Source organism: Myotis brandtii, unplaced genomic scaffold, assembly GCF_000412655.1.
Source record: "Myotis brandtii unplaced genomic scaffold, ASM41265v1 scaffold450, whole genome shotgun sequence".
Lineage (NCBI taxonomy): Eukaryota > Metazoa > Chordata > Mammalia > Chiroptera > Vespertilionidae > Myotis > Myotis brandtii.
The window spans coordinates 1,206,646-1,220,435 of NW_005367210.1; the positions used below are offsets into that span (position 1 = coordinate 1,206,646).

Sequence of the window (13,790 nt, forward strand, 5' to 3'; positions counted from 1 at the left end):
CACTAAGTAAAGATGCTATTTCATGGGCCTCACTGCAGCTCTACAGAATCATAACTTTTTAGAGTGAAACCCTGATCCCCACGGTTCTGTATGCACGTTAAAGCTGTAGAAGAAATACTTAGCTAGATGGTCCCCTTCCATTAGACCACTTGACAAGTTGTAAGAAATAACAGTGCCTGTGCCTTCCCCCTCAGAGTTGAACAACTGCTCTGGGTAGAACATCGTTGTCATTTTAGTGTGGTGTTCCAGGTGATTCAAAAGTGTCGCCAGTGTTGAGCAGAAGGGCTCCCTGCCCCAGTGCATTTGTGAGAGTTGACAATGGGCTTTGGTCCAGGGTCCTCTCTTGGGTTTGGGAGGAACAGAAGTGCAGCCTACTTTCTCATTGCTGGGTTGGAATTTGGGCATGTCTGTCGGAGGGAAGAGCAAGGGAAGACAGGAGAGAAAAATAGGTTGGTCTTCATGTAGCATCTCATTGTTTCTTAATCTCTCCTGTGTCAAGGGTAGGGGAGTGTGAAATTTTTCATCATTCAAGTCCTTCTGCCTGTGAGTGTGGTGACAACAAGACATATCCTCAAAATGCAGGTGTGATTGGTCAACATAAAGTCGCCTGAGAAAACAACCCAGAGCAGGAGGAGGAAGAGGACAATATGGCTGCTTCTCAGGTAAACGCTCTGTCTTGGGTCAGTTCTGTGTCTGCTTTTCCTTCTCAAGTTCATGGATGTAGGTGGTGCAGACCTTTGTTTCTCTATTTCTGATGATCCTGCAACACGAAGTTGTTTTCACCTGCTTAGTTTTTTTCCTTGTGATTCTATATGTTCCCTCTTTAAAATGGTACTGTCGCTTAGGGTTTTTGGGTTCCCCAGGATAGAAATCAAGAGGAACCTCTAGAGATATATCTTGGGAAATTTTCTTAGGCTTATGCTCGATCATAAGGGAGACAACACAGAAGAAAGGAAGGTCCTCTGAGCTGACTCAGGGGCAGGCGCAGCTTGGCGGCTCTAACAAGCTTGGGGCACATAGGAGGGTGGTTTGAAAAAGGCCTGCTGGTGGAGATTTCCATTTCAGGGTGCAGTTACTTCCTTTTCCTATGGGGTTGTCTGGTTGTTAGCGCCTGCGCTGTGAGGGAGAGATGGCAGCGTAGTTCACTAGAGCCACCCGAGAAGGTCATGTAGTAGTCAAGCCTTCATCAACTGCTTAAGTACATGAGCAGTTTCAACATCTGCAAGGAAGCAGGCCTTTAGGAGGGAGATAAAGTCAGCTACCTCTGCGTTTTTGTCCACAGCTTTCTGTCTGTTGTGTCCATCCAGGTCCCCCATATGAATCTCACCGTATATTAATGACCATTGTGTGGAAGAAGGTACTTTCTTTTACCTTCAAAGTTCTCTCACCTGGCCTAATCAGAAAGAGGGGATATGTATGGGAGCTGCACACACATGACAGAGAGAGACCCCACATGAAAGAGAGGTTCAGAGACTGAAAGGGAAATTTAGCATATAAGACATTCTGAGCCTGGGATGAGGTAATTCACCTTGGGACTTTAGAATATTGTTTCCAGGAAATCACATGTTCAGGAAATACTAGTTTCCTTACCATCTAGGTAGTTCAAATGTCATTTTTGGTTTAACATATATCACAGGTCAGGCTCATCATTTAAATTCTTTTAGGTAGTTCAGGGGGAGAGCAGAAGTTTCTCTTGAACCCAAAGGGTCTTGATGCCTTCAGCTCAACATAATGCATGTGCCATTGAAGCACATCTTAGGGTGCCTTGTTCTGAACCCCTATCTTCAACTTTTCAAAACATTTTCTTTGCCACAGTTCAACATGGGAAGGCATTGATATCCGAGTTCCCTATTGAGATGGTGTTTGCAGAAGGAACATGCAGGTTTTAGATTTCGTATGGCTGCAACATCTGCTCTGCAGAACAGGATTGAGACAAAGCACCTTTAACCAGGATGGCCTTAGTGGCCGGGATTAGATCAGAAAGTTCTGAAAAAGAAAACTCGTTAGCAGTGACTTGCTGTCTACATTGGCATGGATGCCTTATTCTTTAAATGCACTGTAAGATTTATACAGTATAGGAGGTATTTGTGGAATCAATTTTGTATAAAATTGGTGTTAGTGATGATGTGTCCTTCTGTCACTTGATGTCCCTTCCTTTGCACCTGATTTTCACTTGGTGTGGGTGTTCTCTGCCCAATTCCTGAAATATAGAGTTAATTTTTGTTTTTTTTTAAATAAGGGTGTCAAAAGTTTTTTGAGAGTTGTGCATAAATGATCACATTTCTTTTGGAAACTTTCATTGCTTTTCAGTTTTGCTTATTTGTAGGTTCCTTTGTTGTTGTTGTTCACTGGAGATACTTGCTTTGCCCCAGACCTGTACATTTTTATTGTATTTCACCGACTTGTCACAGATACACTCTTCTTTATCAGTGCTTTGTATTTTCAAAAATGTTTACAAGCATCATAGTAATGGATGTTCAAGTGTGTTAAATTTATAAACTACAGATCAGCACCAAAGATAACTTTTATCAAATAAATAAAAGGCTAAGAGTCCGCAGGCCGTCGCTCTATCCACTGAGCCAAATCGGTTTCAGCAATGCTAATATTTTTTATCATGGTGTGTTTACCTCCCTTTTGTGTTTATAAAATACAAAGACAATCTTTCACAAAGAGATTTGTGACATTGACACATTGACATTAATGTTGATTTTCAGGTAATTTTATTGACATGAACAGTTTATTTTGTGTCGCATATAATGTGTACATAGTTTCCATTTTTATGTCTGCCTCTTTGCAGAAAATGTTAACATTATTTGACCTCTTCTTTCTTCTTACCTTCTTGTTTCTATTCTTTACAGTTACAACAGCTGTGTACATTCATGAGGGTTGTGTCTGTGTACTGGCCTGTGATCTTTTTGACAAATTCGAGGTAAAGTTTGGAATAACACCCAGGCTCTACCATTTTATGGATATTTTTGCAAAATATTTTCCTTAAAAAGAGTGAATATCCATGGCTCACTTGGTTGAGCTTTGACCCATGCACTGAGAAATCACTGGTTCAATTCCCTGTTAGGGCACATGCCCGGGTTCAGGGCTCAATCCTTGGTAGGGGGCATGCAGGAGTCTGCTCATTGATGTTTCTATCCCATCGACATTTCTGTTTCTTTGTCCTTCCCCCTTTCTCTCTCTCTAAAAATCAATAAAAACATTTTTCAAAAAATGAACAATAATGTTATTGTTCTTTGAATACTTTTGTGATTTATTAATTAATATGTAAATGTTAAAACAACTGTGGTTGATGGGCTTACTAATCTATGAGACCTGTAAAGCCCATAAAATTGTTCAGTCAAAATCTTGTATATGAATTTTTTTCCTGTGTTTTCTTCTTCTGTGGTATCCTAAGGTATGGCACATATACCAGCACATTGGCATCCATAGTTATAAGTGAGCTGGTTAAACATGGAAATTCAGGCCCCACCCAGAACTCATTAAAATTTTATTTATTAGTTTGTTTATTTGTTCATTTATTTTTTAGCAGGCTTAATTCACTTTATTTGTCTTGTATAAAATTATGTGGTGGCCACAGCTGGAGCCTGGGTCCTCTGCACAGAATCTCTGGTGGGGGTCTTTACAAGATGGTCAGTGAATTCCTGATAGGAAGACTTGGTGAACACAGTCTCTTCCCAGAGATCTGGGGTGAGATAGCTGTAGGTCTTAGAGATGGCATCAGAGGTGGCCTTGGCGAAGTTGCCCAGGGTGGCAGTGCAGCCCCTGGCTGAGGTATAGCAGTTGTCAATACCAGCCATCATCAGCATCTTCTTAGGCACAGGGGCCAAGACAATGCCTGTACTCCTGGAGGCAGGGATGAGGCGCACCAGTAAAGAGCCACAGCGGCCAGTCATCTTGCAAGGAACGGTGGTGTGGGTCTTGCCAATCTTGTTTCCCCTGTAGCCTCGCCGCATGGGCACAATAGAGAGCTTGGCCAGGATAATGGCTCCACGGATGGCAGTGGCTACTTCCTTTGAACACTTAACACACAGACCAAAATGTCCAATGGCGACAAATGCCTTGAACTGGTTCCTCTGGCCAGCACGTGTCTGCTTTTGCACAGGCATAATCTTCAAGACCTCATCCTTGAGGGATGCCCCCAAGAAAAAGTCTATGATCTCAGATTCCTTGATGGGCAAGGAGAATAGATAGATTTCCTCTAGGGATTTGATCTTCATGTCCTTGACCAAGCGGCCAGTTTGGTGACAGGGATCCACTCCTTGCCCTCGGCCTTGCCTCCATGAGCTACGCGGTTTCAGCCCCTGCCCTGATCCCAGCGGCCACCCCCCAGGGCCCGGATGCCGCTACCAAATCCTCCATGGAAACCCCAGAGACCTCCTATTCTGCCCTGGTGTCATCCGCCATTTGGTGTTTCCTTGGAAAAGAAGCTCATTAAAATTTTAAAAGTGCTACACTGTGCTCACTCAGAATGACTTCTCCAGCTAAGAAATATGTACAGTTGATCCTCTGTGATTCAAACATAGCACTCAAAAATGGATATGCTTGTGTTGATGCCTGTATTTTGAAAATTTATCTTTCAGAAAAGTAAAACTTCTACTGTGGTTTTGTGGATCATATGCCATCTTCCGTTCTAAAAATACATTAGAGAATATTAATGTCAAAGTGATGCTGTTGGATAACTCAGGATACTGTCCTAAGTCTAAACTGGTTCTATTAACTTTTCATTTTGGGTGACCTTATGACCTCTGCCCATGGTCAATTGAATAATGCTTTTCTTTTAATTTCCTTTTAATTTCAGGGTCAGTTGACCTTCAGTGATGTGGCCATAGAATTCTCTCAGGAGGAGTGGGCGTGCCTGGACCCAGCTCAGCGGAAACTGTACATGGATGTGATGTTGCAGAACTACAGGAACCTGGTATTCCTGGGTGAGGATCACTTCCTTCCAGAATTTCTCCTCCACCCGCAGGGTTTTGTTTTCTTCATTAGCACAGTGTCTGCTTGTAGCTTCTGCTTTTTATGATAGAGTTTCAGATCCCTGTTATTAAGGAAAGCAATTGGGGTTTTGCTGGTGCAGAACAGAAAGGCTTCCTGATGTATTTGGAAGTGGAACTCAAGATTTGAAAACTTTAAATGTTGTCTCCAGTATAGTTAAAGGTTCTGTCAGAAAATAATGTTTTGGAAAATAATTTTTTAGAATATTCTGGTATTCTACAATGTCCTATCTTCTTACTTGAGCACAGGGTTGGATTGGAAATTGGAGATTCTCCATTGAACCCATGTTCCTTTTTCTTTTCTTTTTTTATAAGTTTTTGGTTGTTGTTGTTTTTAATATATTTTTATTTGATTTCAGAGAGCAAGGGAGAGGGAGAGAGAGGTAGAAATATCAGTGATAAGAGAGAATCATTGATTGGCTGCCTCCTCCACATCCCTTACTGGGGATCGAGCCTGCATCCCAGGCATGTGCCCTTGACCAGAATCAAACCAGGGACCCTTCAGTTCACAGGATGAGACTCTTCACAATGAGCCAAACTGGCTATGGCCCATGTTCCTTTTTCTAATAAACAGGTGTGTCTAAGCCAGACCTACTCACCTTTTTGGAGCACATGAAGGAGCCCTGGGAGTTGAAGAGAAAAAAGACAATACCCATCCAGCCAGGTAGGTGGGAATCAAGGAAACAGATGATCCAGGTGAGAGGCCGAAGATCAGATATTATATGATGATTTGGAAACATCTGCTTCAATGGAACTGATTTTCGAGAGGGTCACGATTATTTCTGTTTCTGGCTTCGAGGGACAGATCCTCTCCAACATCATCTAAGGATTCTCTTTCTGCTTCCATCACATTTGCAGTGAGATCCAAAGTCTTCCTGTAACAGTGTAAGGGTGGCATGACCTGGCTACTATTGGATTTCTTGGTGAACTTGGGGAAGTCTGTGCACGTTGCTGAGGAATTTTAAGTTAAACTAGTTTTAAAGTTCTGTTTTCTGCGTCTGAGTAATTTGGGAGGGAAGTGGTTGAGATACTGGAATTTGGTTCCCACATCCCAGGAACACTGTGGGTTAGTCCAAGTTGTCTTCTCCTTCCTTTTGCTTGATCAAGTCTTTTGCTGATGTTTCTATTGTATATTTCAATTCACGTACTAACTATATTCTTCAGTTCCCAATATCTGTTTGGTTCTTTCTTATACTTTCTGTCTGCTTGCATTTTTATTATTGTCATGCCTAATTTTGATGGCAATAGTTTTTTACGTTTTTTTCAATTGAGCCCTTTTAAAGTTTTTTTTTCATATCTTTGTCAGGTAATTAACATATGTTTATTAACTTAGGGCCAACTTATGGAGATTTATTTTGTCCCTCTGGTTGGATTGTTTTTCTGTTTCTTCATAAGCCTTGTGATCTTTTGTTGCTATCCCATTCTTTATAAACTTGCTTTGTACAGGAGAACAAAAATAACTATCAGCTGTGGTAGGTTTTTAAAGGCCTGTCACACCTATTCTGGAAAGTGTAATTGGTGTGTGTGTGTGTTGTGTGTATGTGTGTGTGTTTAACTCATTTAAAAAATTTTTTCAATTGTAGTTGCCAATGTAATATTATATTAGTTTCAGGTGTACATCCCAATAATTAGAAATTACGTAGTTTCCATGCTGGGGCCACATAGCCAGAGTTATGGGGGGTACACTGGGGCCAGATCCTGCTTGTTTGAGACATTGTTGTAAAGACTGAAGCATAAGCCAATTTATGCTGTTTGTATGGAATAGCCACTGGAAACAGCTTTGGTGGTCCCTCAGGTTGATGGGGTGTGGTGTCAGGAAATCTTCAGGGTGTGGTGAAAAGTGTGAGCCAAATTGATGGAGACTCAGCTGTGGCTCCTGTTTGCCAGCTATGTGGGTGAAAGCCTCAGAAAAGGGACAATGGCTTCTACCAAGACTTATGCCTGGGAGAAAGCTCCTTCTACAGCTCTCATCCTTCAGGTCCAACCTGTATGTCCCTGGTGCCATTCAAGCTGCTGCCACAGCACTGGAGCTCACAGGGCACGAATCTGAATAAGTCAGAGCATGAGCCCTTTAAGAGGAATTGCCTAGGATTCCATCAGCTCTCCGTCTCACTCAGCCACAATCCTTGCTAGTTTTTACAGCCAGAGTAATGGGAACATCTCTTCTTGGCATTGGAACCCTGGGCTGGAGGGCCTTCTGTGGGGCTGTGACCCTTCACTCCTCAGATGCGACCTCTGCAGCTGATATGTCACTGGTGATTTTTATCCACCATGTGGGCCCAGTCCATTCTGTGACGTTGCACCTCCTACCAGTCTGGATAAGCCTTCTTTATGTCCTTAGTTTTACAACTTCATTCAGTTAGGTTTCAGTCAGTTCTGAAAGATGGTTTCCCTGTAGTTTAGTTGTATTTTTTTTATGTGGTTGTGGGAGGTTGCCAGTGCCACACTTACCTACACCTCCATCTTGACCAGAAGCTTGCGTGTGTGAGTTTTATGTAACTTCCCTGTTTAAAACATATTTTGTTTTTATTTAGAGCCCATGATATTTTCCCATTCCTGTGTCAGAAAGAGTGAGCAGGTATTTTGGGCAAATGTACATAATTTGTTTCCGTCTTTGATATGACTTTTTTATTTTGTGCTTTCTGATGCATATTGTGTTCTTTGAACTGGCTTCTGAAGTACTTTAGAAGGTAATTGGATCAGTAATTGTTGGTAAGTTAACATCTCCATGGAGGAAGAAAGTTTTTGTGCTTCCTGTTCTTCTGTCTCACTGAAGTCTTCTTACAGGTATTAATTCTGTACATTAAAATTTAAAGAATATTTAGCTGAGTGTATTTTATAATTACTTTGTTATATTTCAGCTATATCTTCTCAAGTCACCCAGGGTTTGTTGCCAAAGTCAGGTGTAGAAGTGTCATTCCAGAAAATGTTACAGGTAAGATATAGCAGATGTGGCATTGAGAATTTACACTGAATAAAAGTTTTGTAATGTGCAGGGGACTATTAAGAGAAAAAAGAATATTGTTAGACATAATGGATATGGCCAAAGTGGGGCAGTTACCCTCTACTTGACATTAGTTACATTGGCAGAACAATGTGTTTCTGAACAAAAATAAAAAATAAAGAAAAAATTTTAAAAGTATATATTCTTTGCTCTGGCTGCTGTGGCTCAGTTGGTTGACGTGTCACCCTGAAATGTTGTGGGTTCAATGCTGGTTGGGACACATGTAGATTTAGGGTTCAATCTCTGGTCTGGGTGTAGGCAGGAGGTAATTGATCCATATTTCCCTCTCACATCAATTTCTCTTTATCTCTCTCTATCCCACCCCCCTTTCTTTCTCTCTAAAAATCAATAAACATGTCCTCATGTGAAAATTAAAATAAATAAATGAATATATATTCTCTGAAGTAAAATGTCTAATATTAGAAAAGTCACCTAGTCCATTGTGCAAATAATTTTTGAATGATTTAATGTAGCATATGATTAAACAGTCAAATATTTCTAAAACTGAGATATTTTAAAAATGAAGATACAAGTTATACATGAATTTGTAAACCCCTTAACCAATTTTGTATTATTGTTTCATGGGAAAATATTTCTTTTTTCCAGAGTCTATAATTTTCATAACTGTGGGAGAATATATATATATATATATATATATATATATATATACACACACACACATATTTACATGTGTTTGAGTAGATATAAATATAAATCAAAATTTTAAAGCCAAACTTTTTGACGTTCATTGAAAATTCTTAAGGTTTGTTTTGAATTCATTGTGGGTTGTCTTGATGTCCAGTGGAAGAAACAAGAGTGAAAACTATGGACACAGGAAAAAGGAAGATCTATAAGAGCTCAATACTGCTCCCATAATACTGAATTTTTTAAAAAGAATTTCTATGCAAATAGATATATGAACAAAAGACACAATCTCCCTTTCAGACTCAAAATCTCTAATATAATTTACACAAAAAGTCAGAGTGCTACAGCATGTATCTGAAAGCTAGTTTGTATTGTGCTCTTTAAAATGAGCTAATTTTTTAAAAAAGAAATGCAAGCTAACAAAAATCTTAATTGCTGTCTAAACTTAAATATTTATAAAGACATCTGGAACAATTTGTATTCAATTTGCTAGACTACTCATAACTAGGGAGAGAGTGATAAGTTTTTAATGTGTCAGGGATAAAATTATGAAATAGAAGTATATACATGAATCATTGAAAGAAAGGAATAGAATGGATGAGAGGTTGAAAGATTTTAATTGATCTGAAAAAAGAAATTTTATATAAATTTAAAGCATACAGTATTAAATGTGAACAGTAGCTATAGAAGATAATAACTTTGGGGTATTTTAAAAAATTTTCAGAAATATATATATATGATGTTAGAGAGAGGGAGAGATAGAAACATCAACGATGAAAGAGAAGCATTGGTCAGCTGCCTCCTGCACACCCCCTATCCAGCCAGATGCTCAGGCATCTGCATTGACTTCAGATCTAACCATGACTTCCAGGTTCATGGGTTGATGCTCCACCACTGAGCCACACAGGCCTGGCAGAATATATTGTTTAAAGTTGTAGAGCACACTGAAATTAGTACCTATCACAATTTATTCATAAACATCAGAAAATTCATTCTGGAGAGAAGCCATATAAATGTGGAGAATGTGGCAAAGCCTTTACCCGGGGCTCACATCTTACTCAACATCAGAATATTCATTCTGGAGAGACTCCATATAAATGTGGAGAATGTGGCAAAGCCTTTCGCTGGTATTCAGCCTTTTCCAAACATCAAAGAATGCATACTGGAGAGAAGCCTTATGAATGTAGAGAATGTGGCAAAACCTTTACCCGGAACTCAAATCTTACTCAACATCAGAGAATTCATTCTGGCGAGAAGCCTTATATATGTAGAGAATGTGGCAAAGCCTTTATCGAGAGCTCACAACTTGCTAAACATCAGAAAATTCATTGTGGGGAAAAGCCCTATAAATGTAGAGAATGTGGCAAAGCCTTTACCCGGGGCTCACATCTTACTCAACATCAGAATATTCATTCTGGAGAGAAACCCTATAAATGTACAGAATGTGGCAAAGTCTTTAGCTGGTATTCAGCGTTTTCCAAACATCAGAGAATTCACACAGGACAAAAACCCTTATAAATGTGGAGATAATCACAGTGCCTTCACATCATGTTCAAACCTTTATAGCATCAGAGGACTCAGCTATAGAGAAGCCTTACAAACACAGAATGTGGCAAAGCCTTTACCCATTGCTCAAATCTTACCAAATATATGAGAATGCATACCTGAGAGAAGCTTTACAAATGTGAAGAGTATGACAAAGCCTTTAACCTTGCTATAGCTGTACTAAATATTTGGAAATTTATAGAGAATAGAAGCAATCTATATAATAAAAGCCTAAGCAACCTTTACAGCAGAACATCCAGAATGACTGGCTGCTATGATGCTCACTGACCACCACGGGGCAGATGCTCAACATAGGAATTGCCCTCTGGTGGTCAGTGCACTCCCACAGGGGGAGCGCTCCTCAGCCAGAAGCCAGGCTCATGGCTTGCAAGCGCAGTGGCGGTGGTGGGAGCCTCTCCTGCCTCTGCAGCAACGTTGAGGAGCAGCGAGCCAAGTGGTAAAGAGCAGCGAGCAGGCAGGTGGTAAGCAGTGAGGGGTCCTGGACTGCGAGATGGATATCCGACTGCTGGCTTAGGCCTGTTCCTCGCGTGGAGCAGGCCTAAGCCAGCAGGCGGACATTCCCCAAGGGGTCCCGGAATGTTAGAGGGCACCGGCTGGGCTTAAGGACCCCCCCACTCCAGTGCACAAGTTTTGTGCACCAGGCCTCTAGTATAAATATAAAGAATATGGAAAAAATTCCAACCATTGCCCAAACCTCACTAAATATCACACTAGAGAGAAGCCTTACAATGCAGAGAATTTGATAACACCTTTACCCAGTGTTGAAACCTTAATCAATATCACATAATTTATGCTTTACTGAAAGAATACAAATATAAACAATGTGGCAAAACCTTTTACCATTGCTCAAGCCTCAATGTACTTTAGAGCCTTGGTTGCCAACCTTTCAGACCTCATGGACCACCAGTGGTCCGTGGACTACTGGTTGGCGACCGCTGCTTTAGAGAATTTATAGTGGAGAGAAGCCATGCAAATATAAAAAGTTCAGCAAAGATTGTTTTCAGCATTTATAGGTACATCATAACTGCCACATGAATATTCTTACTGGAGAAAAACTTTAAATGTTAAAGAATGTGCAAACCCTATACCTGAACCTACAATCTTTCTGCATATCAGAGAATGCATACTCATGAGAAATACCTTTGAAATAAATGATAAAAAATATTTCCTCACAATACATACTTCAGAAAACCCCACAGCATTTGTGCTTGAAAGTGACTTTAATAAAATTAAATGTATAATATCAGAGAATTCACAGTAGAAAGTAGTAAGTCAGTAACACTTTTCAAATATGACTTTAAATCAGAATACTTATTTTAGAGAATCTAGTAAGGAAAGTTACATGATTTTTTAGTATAAATCAAAATACCAAGGGGGTGAATATTAGGACAAATGTAATTGTATCCACTGAATCCTTTTTTGTTATAAAAGTTATAAAAGTTTGTGGCTTTTTTAAACAAAAGTATTCATGTGATTTATATCTCAATTCATTTCATGATCTTTGAATGCTTGTAATGTTTATTTCAACCCAAGACAATACATGTGCTTTGAAATACTTTGTTTAGACTATGTGTGGACTTAATATGTTCATTAATAAAGATGAAGTAATTGAAATATGTTAACAGTGATGTGTAATGAATGAGGTGTTGACATGCCATCAGTGTTAATGTTTCCCACCTTATTCACCATTGTGGGTAACAATTTGTAGTGCAGTGGAGTGACATTTACTCACAGGCCTTAAACCTTAAATAATGTGTAAAGAGTTTACCCATAATTTATTTTTTTATTCATTGTACCTGCTGGGACATTATGATGGTTACAAAAAAATATGTAGTGGGAGTATTGTTGTGGGTTTATGTAAGAGTCTGCGGTGTTTTAGCATTATCATTTATTTTGTGTAGTTAAGTAAAGAACTGAACTCCCATGAATCCCTAGTGCATACAGATACCAGCTTACAGTGTCACAAGTGAAGGTAAGTTTTTGATAGGACTTCTCTAGCAGTCCTTGTGAACAGTAGTCTTTTGTGCACCCCAGGGCCTTCAATTTGTATGCCCCTTATGTAAGGTTTCTGAAGAGCTAGCCAAACCTTGCTGATTATGCTTTGAGTTGAACAATCTGGACCTAGCTCAAGAACTCCATGGCACTCCACATAGTGATCCTAATACAGACCTACACTGTGTGTACTGTCACTCTCTTCCTGCATCCTGTCTTGTCCTGCCTGTGTTAGCCCCTGCAGGCATGCTGTATACTTCACCCATGCTTGTGAGTTATAAACTTTTATTTCCAATTTTTCTGTAGAATTTTGAGTAACTGCTGGACACCATCCAGTACCAGTGGGCTTTCCTTACAAATGCTAACTTAACAAAATCTTAAAAAGTATGGTTAGAAGCCCTATTTTTGTATTTCTGCATCTTCATAATATCTTATCATATCCTATATAATAAAAGGGTAATATGCAAATCGATGGATGGTGGAACGACCCATCCCTGTGACGTGCACTGACCACCAAGGGCCAGACGCTCAACTCAGGAGCTGCCCGTGGTGGTCAGTGTGCTCCACAGGGGGAGCACCGCTCACCCAGAAGCCCAGAAGCCAGGCTCGCTGCTGGTGAGTGCAGCGGCGGTGGCGGGAGCCTCTCCCGCTTCCACGGCAGCTCTAAGGATGTCCCTGGGGAGCGGGCCTAAGCTGTCAGTTGGACATCCCCCGAGGGCTCCCAGATTGCGAAAGGGCACAGGCCAGGCTGAGGGACCCCCCTGCCTCGAGTGTATGAATCTCGTGCACCGGGCCTCTAGTATATAATATACATATGTATATATATCCCATGTCCTTTTTCTGAGACTACATAACAAATAGATATACTTGGTTCTGCTTTATACTGAATGCAATATGTAAATATAGTAACAAAAATGTAATTTAGGAGTAAGAGGAATAATGAGGAAGACGTTTATGTGTATATATACTCATATCTTCAGAAGAAAAGGTAAATAATGTATTAAAATGGGTAATTTAGAAATATATTATAATTTTCTAACAAACTAGAAACCTTACAGATTTATAATGTGAATTATCTTCTATTACATCACATTGAATTTCTCCCCTATCTTATAACTCTTTGTCTGAGATTCTCCCATCCTCAGATGCACTCATTATGTTGACAGTTGCCCACAGCCTCCTCATAACTCTGAAGTCATTGCCCCAATTTATAAAATCTCTGATTTTCTCCTGGGCCTGTTATGCCCATGGTACGCACTATCCTCCTTGGCTCCCTTCATTGTCCTCCACCCTCTTCATCTCTTTGTGTCCATTATGACCCGCTCATTATGTCTGTCTGGAACAGTAAGTGTCCCCAGGACTCCATTTACAACCCACTCTCCACCTTCAACCTCTGTGTTCTCTAAACCTTCATAGGCATTAAATTTTCTGAATATTTTCCCCATCTTTGCCTTGTACCCCCCTTTACTGGTTACCCCCAATCTCCAGCACACGAAATCGTGCATGTGTAGGATCCCTAGGCATAGCCTGTGATCAGGGCCATGTCCGCCGCCCCACGCTGCTCGCTGCCCCCTGCCGCCACT

The 13,790-nt window shown here is 40.3% G+C and overlaps 1 protein-coding gene and 1 pseudogene across 2 annotated transcripts in view; one reads left to right on the forward strand and one right to left on the reverse strand.

The window, feature by feature from the left end:
- The window catches only part of LOC102257432 (40S ribosomal protein S2-like), a 13,851-nt gene extending 9,416 nt beyond the window's left edge, over window positions 1–4,435 (reverse strand). The window contains exon 1 of one of the 2 annotated variants that reach the window (XM_014546544.1): window positions 3,673–4,435. In XM_014546544.1, coding sequence (XP_014402030.1) covers window positions 3,673–4,226 — 554 coding nt within the window. In that variant the 5' untranslated portion in view covers window positions 4,227–4,435. Of the gene's footprint in view, window positions 1–3,527 lie in introns of those variants that run through there. The other variant, XM_014546543.1, reaches the window with a different exon arrangement.
- Window positions 1–13,790, forward strand: part of LOC102255918 — a 100,197-nt pseudogene that overhangs the window by 48,516 nt on the left and 37,891 nt on the right.